The sequence below is a fragment of the Aulonocara stuartgranti genome, assembly GCF_965226115.1.
Source record: "Aulonocara stuartgranti genome assembly, chromosome: 13".
Classification (NCBI taxonomy): Eukaryota; Metazoa; Chordata; class Actinopteri; order Cichliformes; family Cichlidae; genus Aulonocara; species Aulonocara stuartgranti.
The window spans coordinates 26,236,437-26,255,918 of record NC_138949.1 but is presented as its reverse complement, the minus strand read 5'-3'; the positions used below and the strand labels follow the sequence as shown (position 1 = coordinate 26,255,918).

General features: G+C 38.9%; 2 protein-coding genes across 3 annotated transcripts in view; both read right to left on the bottom strand.

Moving 5' to 3' along the window:
* The window catches only part of slc8a1b (solute carrier family 8 member 1b), a gene marked incomplete at its 5' end in the record, with an annotated part of 415,624 nt that overhangs the window by 385,571 nt on the left and 10,571 nt on the right, over window positions 1–19,482 (bottom strand). The gene's annotated exons all lie outside the window — the stretch shown is intronic.
* Window positions 9,138–18,891, bottom strand: nphp1 (nephronophthisis 1). The gene is made up of 20 exons (XM_082556692.1): window positions 18,734–18,891; window positions 18,347–18,408; window positions 17,941–18,001; window positions 17,550–17,683; window positions 17,106–17,313; window positions 16,458–16,559; window positions 16,097–16,233; window positions 15,850–15,895; window positions 15,625–15,712; window positions 14,683–14,777; window positions 14,472–14,600; window positions 12,997–13,071; window positions 12,742–12,852; window positions 12,585–12,667; window positions 12,329–12,405; window positions 12,111–12,210; window positions 11,818–11,930; window positions 11,664–11,737; window positions 11,371–11,415; window positions 9,138–10,427 (listed from the first exon to the last, which is right to left on the bottom strand). Exons 1-20 carry the CDS (start codon window positions 18,797–18,799, stop codon window positions 10,149–10,151), a joined length of 2,085 nt encoding a protein of 694 aa, XP_082412818.1. The 5' UTR covers window positions 18,800–18,891; the 3' UTR covers window positions 9,138–10,148.

The window sequence follows — 19,482 nt, the reverse complement described above, 5'->3', positions numbered from 1 at the left end:
AGAACAAACGTGAGAATAACCAGCGAGAAACAGGGAAGTTGGGAGTGGCAGGAGTTAAATTGATCAATTGTTACGTCATATGTTTCCACTTGGCAACATTTCAGCACTTTGGAGTACAGCACTTTTGTTCCTCTTCCTCTATTTCTTTTTTCCTTCTAAAACAAAGTAATAGTTGCTGTAGGTTAAGCCTTAGAGGTTCTAGCAGGTGAATTTCATCACCTTTAACTCTTTAAAGTCACTAAACTTATATGAATCCTTTCAACTAAATCAAGTGACAACCCCAAACTGTGAAGTTACAATATATTGAGAACAAATAGGTCTCTTTGTGCTTTCATTTCCAAGTCAAACTGTCAAGCACAGTGTGACAGTTTCCAGGATGAGGGATTAAAACCGTTTACCATATGCAAAACATCTTGTGTGAGACAAGCTCAAGACCCTTCCACCTTTTTTAATCATTGTCTGTAGTCACCAAACCTGTTTTGTTATCACAAAATAAATAACATAAACAGCATATGAATTTAAATTATTACTGCTACACATGCATCACATGGGTGATCCATGAATTTTACTTCCTATCATAGATACATTGATTAACGGTGAATAATCGTTTTGAGTTGTAAAATCTGAAGCCTAAATATATCTGAAGAATTTTAAAAGAATTCTGATACACTGTGTTAGTGATAATTCAGATCAGGGTTGCAGGTGGGCTGGAGCCTAAGCCAGCTACCATAGAGCAAGAGGCAGGGCATACCCTGAACAGATCAGTCTGCCGCAGGGGTAAGCAACAGACAACCATTCACATATACATTCTCACCTATGGACTATTTAGAATGACAAATTAAGATAACCTGACTAACAGCATGTGTCATTCGACTGTTGCAGGAAGTTGGCAAGAACCCACACAAGCACAGGGAGAACATGCAAATGCAAAAAGCCCCCGGCCAGATGTTGGATTCAAACCTAGGACCTTCTTGCTATGAGGTAACAGTGCTGCCTCTTCAGTGCATTCCATTACTGGTAATATGAGTTGTGAAACAAGTCTCTGCCTAAGATTATGTGTAAAAAAAAAATGTGTGGAGCATTAAAAAAAATTGGCATTTTTAAAAAATATAATCAATATGCGATTTAAAGGTGAGTTCAAATCAATCCACACATGAAGTACATGCCAAATTTCAAATTTCTGATCTTCCCAGCTGTCATTACATATTAGAGGCAAATGATAACTTAAGATTGACATTCAACTTCGCATTTTAATATTTGGATAATTAAGCAAAGTTTGGGTACTCCGGCTTCCTCCCACTGTCCAAAGACATGCACTTAGTGGGGATAGGTTAACTGGTTAATCCAAATTGCCCATAGGTGTGAATGTGCGAGTGAATGTGAGTGCGAATGGTTGTCTGTCTCTGTGTGTTGGCCCTGCGACAGACTGGCGACCTGTCCAGGGTGTACCCCGCCTCTCGCCCTATGACAGCTGGGATAGGCTCCAGCGCCCCCCGCGACCCTGAACAGGATAAGCGGACGCGAATGGATGGATGGATTAAGCAAAGTTTGCAAAGGATGTACATTTTTGTATCTAAATCCATCCGACTTATTTATAAACTTGTAAAAAAGAAGCTTTTGATGATAGCATCATATTGGTGTAGGCAATCACATGAAAAGAGCAGTAAATGATTATTAAAAAGAAGCGGTCCTTAGATGCAACCCTGAGGTACCCCTCTGTGCTGACTAATCATACTTCACACCCTATTGCACAAATAGCAATGAAAACATATCAATTTATTCTAGGAAAGGTTTGTACAAAAAAAGATCATGATTGACCAAATCAAAAGCGTTTTTTATATGAATAAACACTGGTCCTCATACCTATACATTTGAAGTTAGCAACATGCAAGAAAAGGACAGGTTTAAAATAGTGCCATCAGCATTAATCTCGTTAAAATGACGTTAATGCCATAAAATCTCCGTTAGTGAGTTAGCATGGATTGCCCCAATAAGTTTGATGTGTCACATGGCCCTCTTCCTATTGAAAAAACTAAAGTTGTATCCAAGATGGCCGACTTCTAAATGGCCACCATGGTCACCACCCATCTTGAGGAGTTTGCCCCCTCACATATACTAATGTGCCACAAACAGGACTTTAATATCACCAACCATTCCCATGTTATTACGGTGTATCCATATATCCTCCGTGAGCTTGCGTTTGGGTCCAATTCCTGCCTGCCACACAGCCCAATCATGACAGGTTCAGGGTCTTGCTGAGCACAGATGATCTTGTATTATTTAATAGATCTTTGTTTTAATTGGAAACTGACAGCCTACAAATTTTCACAAAAACAGTAATGTGCCTAATATGCTTTGGAACTTTGTAAGATGAATTTCTGAGTTAAAGATTAGAAATTACTGGGAAAAAAACATGGGTACAATTTCTAATTTCATGTAATCTTAACAGCATACATTTCTCTCACCTCAATAACACATTTTACTTGAGTATACTTTGATTTACTACTTTCAAAACTAGTTGTATAACAATGAATTAGAAAAAAAAAGCTTTGAAATTAATGTCTGTTTTCCTGTTTAGTATATTCTGTGATTCCTGTTTAACATGCAATTTCAATATTGGACTGTGAGTCACTCTGAAAGAGTAGCTTTCAAACCTTCCACATGCACGTTCCCTCTTTCAGTGACAAATACTTGTTTTGTTCTGCTGATGCTGACACACCCTCTGTCAACCCATTTGTCTGTTAAAGCTAATATGTATAAGGACATGTTCCTGTTTAACGACAAAACATGCGTCAGGTACACTATTCAAGTGAAACTGAAGCAAGGATTTTGTTTGCCATGGTAATGTGATCACCATGGCAAACATTTCTTCATTTATAGAAAATATATTTTATTTAGTTTTATTTGCACAAATAATCCTGCTGAGGGTTAAATAATAACAATAATATTAAATAATATATTAAGTATATGACTAGTATTAAAGTATACGTATTAGTATTATTCACAGAAATGCACCATTATTTAAAGTTTTCTAAATAAATCACTCAAGCCTGAAAGACACTTCACTCAAGGATAAACTAGTGTTGTGTTTACACATAACAATAAACCAAATTTTCAAATTGTCACTTTGCTACTAGCTGCCCATCATAAAAACATATCATTGGTTCCCATTTCTTTCTTGAATTAGAAAAAACTAGAATATAAATATGCTGTTTGACAAGCATAAAATTGTATTTTGACACCAAGGTGATTCCCAAAACACTATTAGCTCATAAACCTAGCCTCTCATGGCACAGTGTGTCACATGTCCTCAAAAAAACTGAGGAAACTGAGCAAGTGGAGGACAAAAGAAGAAGTGGCAACATGAGAAGCTTGAGAAAAACCAAGGACAACACTACCATATTCAGAACAATAGGTAGGATTTTAAATCCCAACCAAGGGCATGCATCCAGTAAGGGCTCCAGTCTAGGTCCCCCCATGTTACCCAGGCCTACCTCAAAATATGATTAACAGACACATAACTGAAGCCATGCTGCCCTTTGCCCATAAGCTGAGGAACCAGGGCACACTGATGAGAAGTGGGCTACTGGAATAAGCTAGTGGACAAGGCATGAGAATAGGGAATTGTTGAAGTGCTACTACGCATCTAACCCCAGCAAAAGGTGATACGTGAAAGAGATATGGAACCTATGGATTTTTTGACACCCAACATCTACACTAACATTGAAACGACTAGTACCTCAGTGTTCGAACATTCGGAATAAGCAAGTGCTGTCACAACTAGAGATTCTCCAGGTACAACACAAATGTTACGGGAGGGCAGAGGTATAATTATCCTCACACTCTGAGATTGGGTACCAAGCCCTAAAGAACAACTGGCGGTCCCTTTTAACAGCAAGAAACCTCCAGCAGAATCACGCTCAGGGAGGGGCGGCTATCTGCTGCGACTGGTTTAAGGTGAGGGGAGAGGGATAGTAACACAGAGAATGAAAAATGTGAGTGAACGAGAAACAGTCAGTGCATCATGGCTGTAACAGCCCAAACTTATTGTAGTGTAACCAATGCAGGATTCAGGTTATCCTATATGCTTGCTCAAAAAGGACTGGTATATGAAGAGAAGGATTTTAAATTTGATCCTGGATTTAACAGGGAGCTAATGAATAGAAGCCAACATGAAATATGCTCTCTCTTTCTAGTCCCTGTCAGTACTTTTGCTGCAGCATTTTGTATCCACTGAAGGCTTTTCAGGGAGTTTTAGGACAGTCTGATAATAATGAATTACAGTAGCTCAGCCTAAAAGTAATTAATGCATGAATTAGCTTTCAACATCACTCTGAGACAGGATATTTCTAAATTTAGAGATATTGCACAAATGCAAGAAAGCAGTCCTACATATCTGTTCAATACATGAGCAGGTCTTGGCCGAAACACCAGAGGGGCAAAACACCAGCTGCTGGTATATATCCAACCGTCATCGGGGTAAAAGCACATTAAAGAACTTAAAACTGCAATCCTTTTCATCTTTGTGCAAATTCATTTAGTCTTCATCTGATTAGTTTGATTTTAACTTGCACAAATAATGCATTTTAGATGTGACTTTGTGGCAAACACAATCTTAGAATAACTGTTGATGTTGTAGCTATCATATTGCAATATAAAACCCCCTCAGTCATTACCACCAGACAAACACACAAGACAGAATAAGCAGACATGAGACAGACACACCTTGCACTAGATCCTCTATTCTGGATCTAGTTACAGGATACACGTGCACACACACTCACATACACAAATACACACAAAGACAATGACAGAAAATGTATTATATTTTGTGTCCTAAGCCTGGACAACAAACCCATTGCACGTCCAGGGACTCAGGACTCCCCCAATGCTGTGAACTGTAACCTCGAGGTAACCTCGAGCTGCACCTATATATAGTAAACTTAGCCTGTTTTTTAATTTACACGTTTGCTCTACTAAGCTTCATAGGATTTATTCTATAGCTGTCAAATGACCTATACCCTCAAACATCATTGAATGCATTACAAACATGTTTTAATCAAAACTGGATGTTAAGATCTAATAACTAGATATGTAGTAAACACTGTGTTCCTGAAAATGTCTGAAGCATTTTAATATCTTTCAGCTCTTTTAGTTGGCTTACTCTCCGTTTGGTTAATGGTCCAAACATCTAAAACTTTTCAGCTGTGTCAAGTTCTTACAAAATGTCCACTGAATGTTACTTGAAACAAAATTAGAAAGAAAGAAAGAAAGAAAGAAAGAAAGAAAGAAAGAAAGAAAGAAAGAAAGAAAGAAAGAAAGAAAGAAAGAAAGAAAGAAAATTAAAACTACTGTAAAGATGCAAAACACAAAGGCACACATTGTAACCCATTCACCTAGCAATTTTGTGCACAAGCTCTAATTTCAAACAAAAAGCTGTTTAAGCCATTAAAAGATAGTTAGTCTCCATTTAAATTAAGGGAAAACTCTTTGAAAACATGAGATAGACACCAAATAATTATTCCAGCACATCATAAGGTAACACAAAGTTTCCGTTTCCCAAACTGAATCTGTGATCATGATAATTCTAGATCCTCCACTATGAATCTATTTTTTTTCTTTTAATAACACTGATAGGACATTAAATCTGTGTGTGCATATTCTAGCATTTAACTACTTACTGTGTGAAATCCCCACCACTATCACCTCTTCTACTTCTTCCTCCTTAGACAATAGTCCACCTGGGGCACAAAGAGAACTGGGTGAGAACGTCTCAGTTTTTCCATGTGATAACAATCAGGTCTACAGTTTTACAGTTTTTTCAGTCTGCAGTCCAGTATCATTTATATCTACACAATGATGGTCCGTGTTGAGTGATCTGCAGTGGAGTTAATACATTATCTTCACCTCTATAGTTAGCAAAGTGAGCTCGATATGGCACAGATAAGATTTTTCTTTCCTGTTGACCACAATTTGAAAAAAGGAGCATCTGACAATACACCACTGCTTTCAAATAAAGTCACATTTTACTCTCTTTTTAAACAAACTCTTAGTACCATGAGATTTAATAGTGATGCAGCCATTCAGAGCCAGCCTCTACTAATCGGTGTATTCAGTCTATTGGTGTCTCTGACACTGCTCCCCCAGCCGAGTATCCTACACTTAACACAATTGAGTGATGGATAATCTTAATCACTGCGCTGCAGACTTGAAAAGATCCAAAAGAACCCTTTTCGTATAAAGCCTCTGTGTTGGTTTTCTAGTTTAGCCAGTTGTCCGTGTGGACATCCCAATACTTTTACTCCTCCGCCACATCAAAATCCTGTCCCAGCACAGCTACAGGTCGTGTAGCCATCTTCTTCCATCTGAAGTCAATCATCATCTCTTTGGTTTTACTCCCATTCAGAAGCATATGATTTATTCCAGACCATTAGTCCCCTGTATTCCTCCTCCTGCTCATCACTTATATATCCAATCACTGAAGAATCATCAAAGTATTTCTGTAGGTAGCATGAATCAGAAGTACGAGGTTACAAGGTGATAAGGAATGGAGATGGCACAGACCCCCCTCTACTGCCCACATACTGCCTTATATACCTGTCCACCACCACGTTTACTGACATTGCCTGTAGTTTCTCTCTCAGTAGCAGCATTTACCAATGTCTAGAATGTCTGTTATTATGAAACCATCATATAACAAGAAGAAACATTTGAGCAAACCCAGAAGCTAGATCATTTTTGGCTCACACCCCTGTCAAGCAATTTTCATATATGGAAAAAAGTAGTATATAGCAGTCAGCAAAGAGGCACAGAAAAGAAGACCAGACACCAGCGAAGGAGGATAAGAAGGACAGACGCAACAACATTGTCATCCCCTATGTAGCCGGTGTATCAGAAAAACTCAGGAGAGTTTTCTCCAAGCATGACATCCCAGTGTATTTCAGACCCAGCAACACGCTCAGACAGAAACTGGTTCACCCGAAAGACAAAACGCCAAAACACAAACTTAACAATGTGGTGTATGCTGTACAGTGCAGCGAGGAATGCTCAGACCTCTACATTGGAGAGACCAAACAGCCACTTCACAAGCGCATGGCACAACACAGAAGAGCCACCTCCACAGGACAAGACTCAGCAGTCCATCTGCATCTTAAGGATAAAGGACACTCTTTCGAGGATGCCAATGTTCACATTTTGGACAGAGAGGACAGATGGTTTGAAAGAGGAGTGAAAGAAGCCATCTATGTCCACTGTGAGCGACCGTCTTTGAACACAGGCGGTGGTTTACCACACCAACTGTCTGCCATCTATAATCCAGTTTTGAGATCCCTCCCCAGACGCCTTAACGCCCACTCACATCCTGAGGCCATCTGACCTCAGGAATTCGCATGATAAGGTGGGGCCAGGTTTCACAATGAACTCACCCGAAACTCTGGCTGATTGGGTCCCACACCCAATTTCACACCTTGGCTCAGGCGATTAGAGGATCATCAGGGGGTCCTTTTGTCCCTCTGTGGGGGGTCACTCCCACTAGGTTTATATCTGGGACTCTCCACCATTTGACCTTAGAACTGAAGAAGCTTCTCGGATGAGAGGTGAAACGTCTTCAAGCAACTTAAAGAAGTCCAGACGCTTTTCTTTGCAAGCTCCTTTGACTACGATGACCTGGATGACTGTGAACCTTCACAGACAGTATATAGCAGCTAGTGACAATTAATTAACACATACAAAGTGTCCACAATAGTTCAATATTGTTTCTCCCCCTGGTACTGTCCTCTTTTCTCTTTGAAGCTAGTGGAATTCTACACAGGTGACCTCATCACACAGCGAGCACTGGAACGATACTGTACAAACTGGGAATAGAAGCTGGCAAGGCACAGTGGGCGAGTTTAGCAGTGGTTAGTACTTTGCTGTTGTGTTGTGTGTACATATTTAAGAAAATCACTTTCCCAAGTGCAATATAATATTTTAATAGATAATTTCTTGACTAATCTCAAATAACATTGTCTCATCAACCCTGGAAATTTACTCAAACACATGTTAGATGATCAGACCCATGCTGACTAACTGTATGATATGAGGTTTCGGAAACACCATTAAATGCCACTCTGGATTCTGTTTTCTTTACAGTGTAGCCTCACTACCTCTCTATAGGTACATAGTAAAAGTATTTTCTGTTTAATCTGTAAGACTTAAATTTCATTAATTATTATTTTATTTTATTATTTTACCGTCTAGATACCATGGGAAAAGCACATCTTGCTCATTGCTACTGTCAATCAAGGGATAATCTAAAACCTGTAAATATAATTCAGGACCAAACGCTTCTCTGTCCCTTCTGGGCTTCACAAAGAGTTTCTTTTCCCTTTGTTTGACACAGCCCTGGGATATCTTACTACTATTACCCTGATGGTAATCCAGTTTTGTTTTGTTTTTTCCAAAGCTTATCAACGCTCCGGTCATCAGGGACAGCATACAGCAACCGCAGCAACTGCACTGGAATGTGGAAATACAGGATGTGGAATATGAGTCGCCTGCAAACAGTGCACCAACAAAAGGCTTGGTATGTTTATACACATTCAGAAAGACCACTTTAGGTATTGGGCTGGGGACTTGGAATATCACTTTGGGGGGGATAAAGGCTTTATAGTCAGTGTTCAGTTAAACAAGACAGTTTGAAGTTCAAACAGAAGGTTAAATGTGTGTTAGTTTCAAGGTTAAGATCATGTTAGACGATGAGGGGATGTAATAGGAATTACTAACATGCTAATAGGTGTTTGCACTCTTTGTCATTTTGGAAATATTCTTACTGGCTTTGTTGCTTTTCTTGAGTAGCATGACCTGGCAGATATATTCATGCCTTTAGGGTACAATTAAATTACTGTAGTCAGTTGTCAAATACACATGGGGAAATAAAATATGCCCTTAAGCATTTCTACTCACCAATTAACAGGCTACATCTTATTCCTTTCTTTTTTATTCAGAATGTGTTGGGGGATATATGTGAAGAGTTTAAAGAAACATTTACTAACATCTTCATATTACAAAACCAACAGTGTAAATAATATGGATTTTTTTTAAAGGTCTTATCTCATAAATTAAATTACAGAAGCCTTAAATGCCTTTCAAACATCTTTTTCAGATTTTATTCCCAAAGAAATATGTTTAGTGTGACAATATATAATTTATCATAAAAAAGTATGTTGAATTGCTGTAATAAATGTTGCTTTGGACGTGAAGCCGTAACCGACAGCACCCAAACTGACCCAACCTCCTAGTGCTCCTTAGCTTTTATACCAGGCTATAAAAAGAACACAGCGGGCCAATTATTAACTCCTGTAACCCTACACTACAGACCCTCCCAAACAAGCACATACACACAATGATGTTGAAATAATGGGTGGGGCTCAGTACCCAGTGAGATGACAGGGCTGAAAAAGCACCTTTGTGGATGTAAATAAGTGATAAGAACACAATTTCTATCATAAAATTTAAATTAAAACATGCCAATAATGTTACCATTACTGGCATCAGTGGCACTCATTGTCCCTTTTTTAATCCTGTAACACATTTTTTTATCTTTAAGAGGAAGGACGTTGATTCTGTGATTAAATACAAAATAAATAAAATATTTTATTTCACAGCTACACAGACTACGATCAGTGCCTTTGGTAAACATAAGGTTCGCAAAGACGTGTATGCTCAGTAGTTTAGCAGAAGCAGAAAGGAAGTAAAGCGTGTTGGACATGTGAGTTTTGTCTTGTTTTCAACAAATTCAGTGAAAAACCAATGAAGAATCGCCCTATCTTGTCACATGTTTTATCTTAAGTGTATCTAAAATATGACATATTATATATCATCTGTGCCATGGACCAAAACTAAAACTATAATAACTACATGAAAGACTAACTAGGTTATAGTATGTGATATATTGTAATGAAAAACAGCTACTAAAGAGGAAGCCCGGTCTTTCATTCAAATTTCAACCACTGCTGGTTTTGGTCTTCTTCATTAAAATTTACTAAAAATAATAAACATATAGAATATTGTGAGTTTTAACCTTTAATTATTTTCAAAATATACGTGAAAATTAGGATAATTAACTTCAACCAAATAGCACCTTCAGCCAGAGGGAGATGACGTTATTGTCACCACGCCACACGGAGAAGGTCAAAAGTCAACTCGGTAACATCAAAAGCGAGATGCGTGTGAGCGCCATCAACAAAGACCTCAGGAACTCCTGACTGGCCGGTGTTGTTGCGTTGGTTTTTCAGCATTTCCAGCATTGCGTAGATGACTCTTGCGCGTTGTTCCTCAGAGAGCGGGTCCGCCCAACGATAACAGGGCAGCGATGGAGAGTGGAGCAGGAAATACACAGATGACATGTAGACTTTAACAAACTCCAGTTTTAGATAGGAGAGGTCCCTCTGTAAACACACAGGGAGAAAGCTTTAGTTCATATTCACATCTCAGTGTAAGCCACCCAATCTATTATACTGACAGCATCCTCTACAGGTCTGAGCTGATATTACGCATCCAAAGATGCAGACTGTTACTGTAATAATGTGTAATGTATTAATGTGTATGCGATAGTCCCCGTAGGGAAATTGCTCCTCTGCATTTAACCCATTCACCCAGTGAAGCAGTGGGCAGCCACCAATGCAGCGCCCAGGGAGCAGTGTGTAGGGACGGTACCTCAGGGTAACCGTTCAGTGGAGTCGAACCCCCCAACCTTCCGATCATGGGGCCACCACTCTACCTACTGAGCTATCCCTACCCCACTGAGCTATCCCTAAACTCAGTAGCTATCCCTACTGAGTTTAATTAATTAAACCAGGCAATCAATACTTCTTCAAAGCTACCTTTTACCTAACCAAAACATCCTATTTCCTCTTTGTTCCCAAAAAGAAAGCAGATCCCCAACATATCACTTTGTAATGGGATCTGTGTCCCAAAACCCTGTTTCCAAAAGAGTTGTAATAATGCATAAAATGTAAATAAATCCAGAATGTCTGGCCTGCAAATCATACAATCCCTTATATTTGATTAAACATGACAAAAAGACATATTAAAAACCTGGAAGGAAAAAATAATTAAAATTTTTACGTTTCAAAATAGTTGGTACAGGCCCGATTAATATATTTACAGGTTTGCATATGCTTCCATCCAGACACAGGGGACGCTAGACCACCGAGACAACTACACTTAAACTCAAACTCAGCAGTTTTTCAGTCGTTTTATAATGACTGCCATTATACTATTTAAGCAAATATGTAGTTCAAATAATTTGCATTCCATTTTTTATATTTGCACCGGGCAAAAATGTGTTTGGACACAGAGTTGTATAACTACACACCTACACGCACGCACCTTTTGTGCTCTGTTCATGTTAGTCTCAGCATCCAGCCAGGCACTCTGGAAGAAACACAGTTATTTGAATATTCAGTTGTCCTTACCATCAAACAAATGTGATGGGTCATACCACTTAACAAGCTTTAAACTCTCTCTATATATAATCACACATTATTTTTACTATGAGAATATTAAAAATAATCTCACAGAAATCATCTTCAACAAGCAGAATTTCAGCTGTGTTGATAAAGCAACAAAACAAAGGAGCAGTTGTTGAATCTTATTTGAATGACAAATGTGACTTTTCTCACCCTGAGAGCATCTAACAGGTCTGGCTGGTCCAACAACACAGGGAAGGTTGAAAGTATAGGACTGCATATTAGATCTGAAAGAGAGATAATGGTATTAAACCCAGAGCTGTGAATGTGATCGGTTTGGATAAGAACCACTGACAGTGCGAGCTACCTGCATTCTGCATTGTGGGCCTGTCCATCAGCAGTGCGTCTGCAAGCAGATGCCTGTGCAGAACCAGCAGATGGATGCAGTTTAGGCAGTGGAGGAGAGTATCTGGAAGGACACTGAAGAGAAAAAATGTACTTATTACAAACATATACATGCACGCACATACATACACACAGGGATATATCTGAGATGAGTCAGGAATGAGTCCAAATAAACAGAGGAAGGCTTTATGGATAAGATATTCTACTGCAGGTGTTCAAGCACAGTGGCAGTCTTTTTTTCACTGATCTTCTAACCCGAGCTGTGTTTGCGTCCGGCTGTTGGCTGATTTCAGCTTAACAACAAGTTTGGGCTGCCGCCTGGCTTGGAGCATCTGCTGGAAAACACCACTTGGAGCTGAAAGGAGAGGAGATACACTGATTAATATAACATAAAAACTATTATTTTGTTTCTATTGTTTTTTCCTTATATTATTTTAAGATCAAAATGTACTGAGTCTGCCATTTCTCCTTACATCCTCTAGTGGGTGACGCCTCCACTGCTACATCCTTCTCATATGGAGTGCCACCATTCACAGGCAGTTCATAGGTCCTGTACACAGTAGATAATTCAATTTTGTGCGCGCTTAATAATGTCAGTGGTTTTGCGCTAGGTGTCATTTTACTTTGTTAATCTTTTCACTACTGTAGGTGTCTAAAGAAAAGATATTCTGATATATTTTCGCAGTTTTTTCTGCATATGTCTGGATGAATGTAAAAAAACACATGTACCTGTTCGGCACAGGATTTCCTGCATCATCGGTCAATTTGAGGAAAGCCCAACCACAGCTTAGGTCTCCTCTCTCCCCAGTAGACTAAAACAGAGACACTTTTTCTTTTCTTTCCTTATATACATTTTTGTAATTCGCAAAATTGTATGCACCCTTACATTTCGTATAAAAGTGACTCCTAATTCAAAGAGGATCCCGAGGTTAGGAGACGCAGAGTTGCAGCGCAGAAAACAGTCTCCATCCAAGAGGGTGGGCAAGATACCGGTCACCTTGAACAGACACACACATGAACACATGCTAAATTTCACATTTCTCACAATTTCTTTTTTTGTCTTCTTTTGCAGAGCCTCAGTACAAAGAGTCTGCAAATCAGTTTGTGTTGTAAGGTTACAAACATAGCAACCTCCACATACCCTTGGAGAGAAGCTCCAGGTCTTTGGGCTCTTGGCGTTGTAGGCTGCCCTTATTATGTGGATGTTACTCAAAACCTGAAACACAGTGAAACTCATGTTGAAAAAAGCAAGAGAGCAAGGGAATTAGATACAAAGAGTTAAATCTGAAAAAAACCCTGCATAAAAATCTTCCTGTTTTATGGCAGAAACGTGTTCTTTGTTGTCTGAGTTGAGCTGAAATGTGACTGTTTCATAAGCTTACACACTTAAAGAGACCAATACATGATTCCTGCCACTAAAGTAATCAAGGATATGAATTACTACATCCACACTAGCCCGGTTAAATTTGAAAACGGCATTTTGGTCTGAAAATGCTCCGCGTCACACTATCGTTTTCAGTTGTTTTCACAGAGTTGTTGATCCATGGCCGAAAACGATTACGTTCCAGTCCTGCGCATGCATGAAACGCAAGACGATTCGACCTGCCTCATTTCTGTCTGCTGCTTATTTACTTTCCGGCTCTCTGAAATGTTGTGACAAAATGTTGAGGAAAAGCACCAAGTTTTTTAAATGGACTAACAATGAGGTGAGTTGTTGCTGCGAGTAACACAAAAGTACAAAGTTGCAAAGCAAGTGAGAATTAAAGAATTTGAAGAAAAGCTATCTGGAGCATGTGCAAACTGATCTTTAATAGGGCTGTCAAAATTGAGAACAAACAAAACAACTGCTGTATAATGCCCTCCGCTATCATAGTTTAATTGGTCACATGACTGCATCACATGACAAAATGTATCATCAACTTCGAAAAAGTTCCGGGTTCGCTGTTCACACTGCTACGCAAAAACGGCGTTTTCGAATGTATCCGCTTTGAAAAGCGTTTTCAGAACGCTGCGCTTTCCTTGACCTGTATGCACCCTTACATTTCGGTCTCAGTGTGGACGGAAGGCCAAAACGGAGAGACAACGATGCCCTAGCCGTAATGTTTGACACCTGTTTTACCTAATACACCAAAAGTATTAATAAAATTCATTATACTCTGAAGACATTTGGAGAAATTAAAGAAGTGCAGTAAAACATTACAGTACAAAAGAACGTAATAATGATCGCTCCAACCAAGGAAGAATGGAAGCAAATGTTCCCCTGATTCTGTTTGTAATAACGACAGTGGTATAAGCTTTCTGCACAAGCAAATATGCTAAGCCATAAATTCTAGATGTGCAGATAAGGTTGAAATAGCTCTTTTTGCAGACGACTGTACACCACTTTATACAGCACATTTGAGTCTATTTAGAGTGACGCAAAAAAGAAAAAACTTCATATAATGAAGCGTTCAGGATCTTTCTCAGTTCTCTAAATGTTTGTGACTTAGTACCTTTCTTGGTGTGTGGCATAAATTTATGTTGTAAATATCTCATAATGGTTTTAAATGATTTCTTTTTCATTTTTTGTCATGGACTAGTGTCTAAAATAAAAGTTTACAGAGACAACCATGATACCTGAGTTCCGTCAAAGGCGCAGAGGCGGACGTGCCGGCTGAGGACTTGAACACCAACCCCAGGAGTAGGAATCATCCTGCAGCTCCACAAACTGAAACAAACACTCGTGCTGACCTGCCTAGGACGAACCTACACCACAGGAGAATCACACAGTAGGCAGGTTTATGACTATAGTTGCTGGTAAGTGTCAGAAACACAGGGACAAGCTCACCTTGCCAGTGTCTGGGTCCAGGAAGAGGTCTTTAAAGGAGAGCTGTGATTGGCTGAGCTGAGGCTGAATGTAATGACTTCCTCTGTATGTTACACCTAATAAAGGACACAAAGGGTTACAGCTTTGCCCTGAAAGTCATGTAGCATTGGCTTGTTAGATAAATATTACTATTTACAGTGACAGCTGCTTCTATCAATACGGTAACAATAGGGTAAAAATTGTGCATCTAACTCACCATTCAACCTACTGTACCAAAACAACTACAGTAATAAAAATAACATCCAGTATAACTCACCCAGTATAAACTCTTAATTGTTGAAGCCTGTGCAGTTATGAACTTGAATAAATTAAAATGTCTTTTAAACCAGCTCCTTTATCTCACAGTGTAAGCTGTTCAAGCTGTTTTAAGTTTTGGGTGTCATCTTAGTTTAAATCCAAATTTCCATTAAGATGCAACAATTTGTAGAATTGTTGATTTTTCCAAATATAAATGTGACACATCCTGTGATTTCTGCTTCACTGATGCAAGGATTTGTTACTACCTTGGAATACATTACTTAGAATTGGGGAAATGTAATCCACATATTTTGCTGCTTTATAGAAAAATTATACATTGACAAAGTAATTGGCAGAAGTTGAGTAACTGGCAATGAAAACAGTTTTCCCCTAGCCTTATAACAGCCACTTAACCTGTAGGATGATGTCAGGCAGCACTAAGGGAGGCAGGTCTGTTCACCACCAGTGGACCAGCAAGCTCTAGGATTTACTGAATTCTGCCAGTGCTTCCAAAACTGCACAGATCCCCCATTGTGGGCAGAGTTTACTTCATATTAATTTGTGAGTTTATCCAGTCTCTCTCTCTCTCTCTCTCTCTCTCTCACTCACACACTCACACTCACACACACACACACACACACACACACACACATGCTGCATAATGACCTTCCTCCACCAGTAATTTATTGAGAGTTGATGGTCTGAATCCTGAAGGTATAGCACCCATGGCGGAGAGCACATCTGTTGCATCAATCTGTCACAGACACACGATAAAACCATAAAACGTATTTAACACAGCGCTAAAGATTGTGAATGCAGTATTTGTTGTTGGGAAAATTAATAGCAGTTTCAGTTCTTGTAGTTATAACTGTAGAGTATAGAAAGTCGCACCTCACTCAAAGCCTTTTTGACTGTAGACCAGTTAGAATGTGAAGCACTGTCAACAAAAACAAAAGAAACCAAGAATAATTATGTTATTCATTCACACCAGTAAGTAATATTTTTATGTTGCCATTAATCTGGATAAATGTAGTTTTCAAAATTATCTTCCTTTTAAACAAAGTCTCTCAAGTGTAGGGAAACACAGACCCTGGAAGCTTAATGCCATTAAATAAAAATTAAATAAAAAACTTTCAACCTCCATTTGTCTGGATCATCAGTTAATTCTTCACTATCTTGATTTTCCTCCTCTTCCGACTCCTCCTTGTCATCATCATCTTCTTTTGAATCATTGTCATCATCATCATCATCTTCCTCATCAACACTAGAGCCAATCTAACACATTATGGTTACATTTAAAATATAATCAGAAATCATATCCTGTTATGGTCTTGATCTTTTTTGTCAGTCTATACTAATATTAAAAACACAATGAATAAAGAAAACTGCTGCAGGCTGCATTTTAATGTTCTCAGTAATGTTTTATAATTCCTTCAGCTAAACACTTGTCTAAATGAAAATTCATAATGTTGGACTTGCTATCATTGCAGATTTTGTACCTTCAGGAAGGTTTTTGGAACCACTCCTCTGCTGCCTTTAGTGTTCTGAGCCAGCCACCATCCATCTGCTGCCTTCCTGATAATCCTCAACACCTCCCCCTTCTGAAACAACAGGCCACAGAACACCATGTAAGTTCACATAACTCACACATTTATAACAAACAGATGAGATCAAATGCAGTTCATCACAGACATGTCTAAAATTCAGATGTGAGGATAAACCTATCTTCCTAATCGGTTAAGTACTTGATTAAAAATTAACCGGCAATGGAATAAGATTCATTAACACAAAGGGATATCAAATTGGATAAGTGGAGATGGATGGATGGATGGATGGATGGATGGACATAACGATTAATAAAGCTTATAAATTACACTACAGTGCACTAGACTACATGCCAATATCTACCAGACACATCATAGAAATGTTTAAAATTAAAAAGGTAAATAGTTTTCAGAAATATGTAAATTACATTTGTTACTTAATTCAGGCCTGCAAGACTTGAAGAAGAAGATTTGGATGGCTAGAGCGCCCTCTTCTGTTGAAACTAAATATTATACAATATCGCTTTTAACATGCAAGGGGAAAGAATCCAAGCTCTAAACGTCCTAAATATATTGCTGACATCAAGGCTGTTTGTGTTTTACCCGAACAGACAGATCTCCTTCCTGCTCTCCTTTGAAATCACTGAGGACCATGTAGATGCGAGCATCTGACTGAGATGGCGGTTTCAAATCTCGCCTCTCATCACCGGCAATGTTGTTAACAATTTCTACATGCTCCTCTTCATTGTCGTTACTGTCTTCGTCATCGTCTTCTTCAGCACTATTTTCACTATCTTCCTTTGAAACATTACTGTGGACCAGGGAATAATTCAGTGAAAAAAGGTATTCTTGGGTCAGATTTGTCAATCAATTGTCATTGAATCTGTCAGATAAACTGATGCTTTGCAATGAAGCATGCAGGTTAAATTGTTGTGGGGAAGTCAAGCCCCCTGCAGCATGGACTATAAAGTACATACACAGATCAACAACAAAAAAACTCTACCATCCCAGTTTTCCTTCTTTGCACTTAACACACATTTCACTAACCCTGCTTCAGTGCTAGGTCCTGGTGGCGACAGCTCCAGAGAGAGAGTTTTTAGACGCTCCATGATGTTTTGCACTCGTCGCTCCTCTTCCTGTTTCCTCTGATCATAATTGCCCACTGGAGCCAGCTCATCACCCTGAAAGATCAAGCGTTAGCTTATGATGGCTAATTAGCTACACTGCTGTCAACCATGCAACATTTTCCACAAAGATAAATTAATATATCGATTTGCTGCCGTAAGTAATGACAACTGCTTTAATAAAAACAACTAATATTAGTCAAGTAATATCACTGATTGCTTCCAATTGTTGGCATCGAAAGATTATATTAAATCTGTGTACAATAATAGTATTTGAAAAGGTTGAAAAGTTTCTTAAAGATTAGAAAACTAACCTTGCTCAGTTTCTTCAGTGTCCTTAGTGTCTCCTCTGCTGACATTTGCAGTTTTTGGCATCTGTTTGCAAGTAGATATCAAATTTTCAAGCATTCCATAAAGTAGGTGATCAGGGCATGTGGTAGAGAGGGTCATCATGCTGAAATATCCTTGGGCAGACTGATGGCGAACTCACTGATGGACCCATTGCAGTCTGAGTACGTGTGTAATTGTTAGAAAATGTTTATAGATACAATCCTGTATGGATTTGTGCGTGACTGGGTGAGTGACACTTTTAGCAGAAAACCCTTTGAGTGCTCAACTGACTACTAACTACACACAAGGATTTCAATGTTAAAACAGGTGAGGGTGCTCATCTTAAGGAGTAAGGAAGGGCACTGCTGGTGCTCTACCACAGTTGGTTACCTTCGAAAGGCCTCTTCAGTGGATCCAGCCTGGCTCTGGACATCCTTCTCCAGACTGTCAACCTGTGAAAGTGTTTAAATCAATGTACAGTTCAGCGTCTATATTGATGATTATGTCGGTTTTTATTCTGGTTTACATTGCTAACTCACAGCAGTGCATCATAATGAATTGTTACGAACAGATGCTAATCAATATTTATGCTAGCGCATGCCACGTCGGTAAAGGGCTTATAAGACAAAAGTGTTTAGAGAAACAGTCGAGTTCAAGCCTCGGGATCACATCATTTCGAAAAAGCTCTGGTGGTACATGTGCAACAACTGTATAACGTTCAGTCCGAACAGTTTGGTGCAGTCGCACCTAAGTTTAAAGCGTCGTTCTTGAACTGACCTGTTTTTTTATTTCATCCACTTCTCTCTGGGCTAGCTGCAAAGGTCCTCTTCTTTTTAGTGGCATTTATACACTTTTTAGGGTCACACGGTACGTGTGTTAGCTGATCTTCTAGCTTGCTAACTGACGCTGGGCTTCCAACAGTTGCTAAGCAACTGACTTCTTCTTCTTCCGTATAAGGTTTATTGGCGGTTGGCAAACAGCAAAATGGTGCATTACCGCCACCAACTGGTGTGGAGTGTGGACCGAAAAAGCAACTGACTTCTTCGATTTTTTTTTAATTGTCAATGTAATTTCCGTGCTCATTGTGGGTTTGTTTTAGTCAGCATATTTCGCTTATGTAATATATTTTTATATATTCGTAAATGAATGAACGCGATATTAATACAAAGACTATGTTTTCTGTTTTTTTTTTTGCAATTATTGGCAGTTTACAAGCTTACATCAAGCTACCGCCGCCTACTGGTCTGGATATTTTCTCACGATTCCTTGAAAAATTACTGACGTTACTGCGACTTCATAATGTTGGAGTTGTTTGTGTTTAATGCGCATTTAATTCAGATTCAATGCCATAAGCGTAAAAATTGATCGGTCTAAAGCCAAATATTGGATCAAAAGGCAAAACTACCATTATTGATTGTAATCATATATGAATCCAAATACCCTCCAAATTATGATGTAATGCATTTCCATTTCCTCTAATACTAGTTTTTAAATCCTAGATGTTTGATGCTTTTACAGGTTTTATG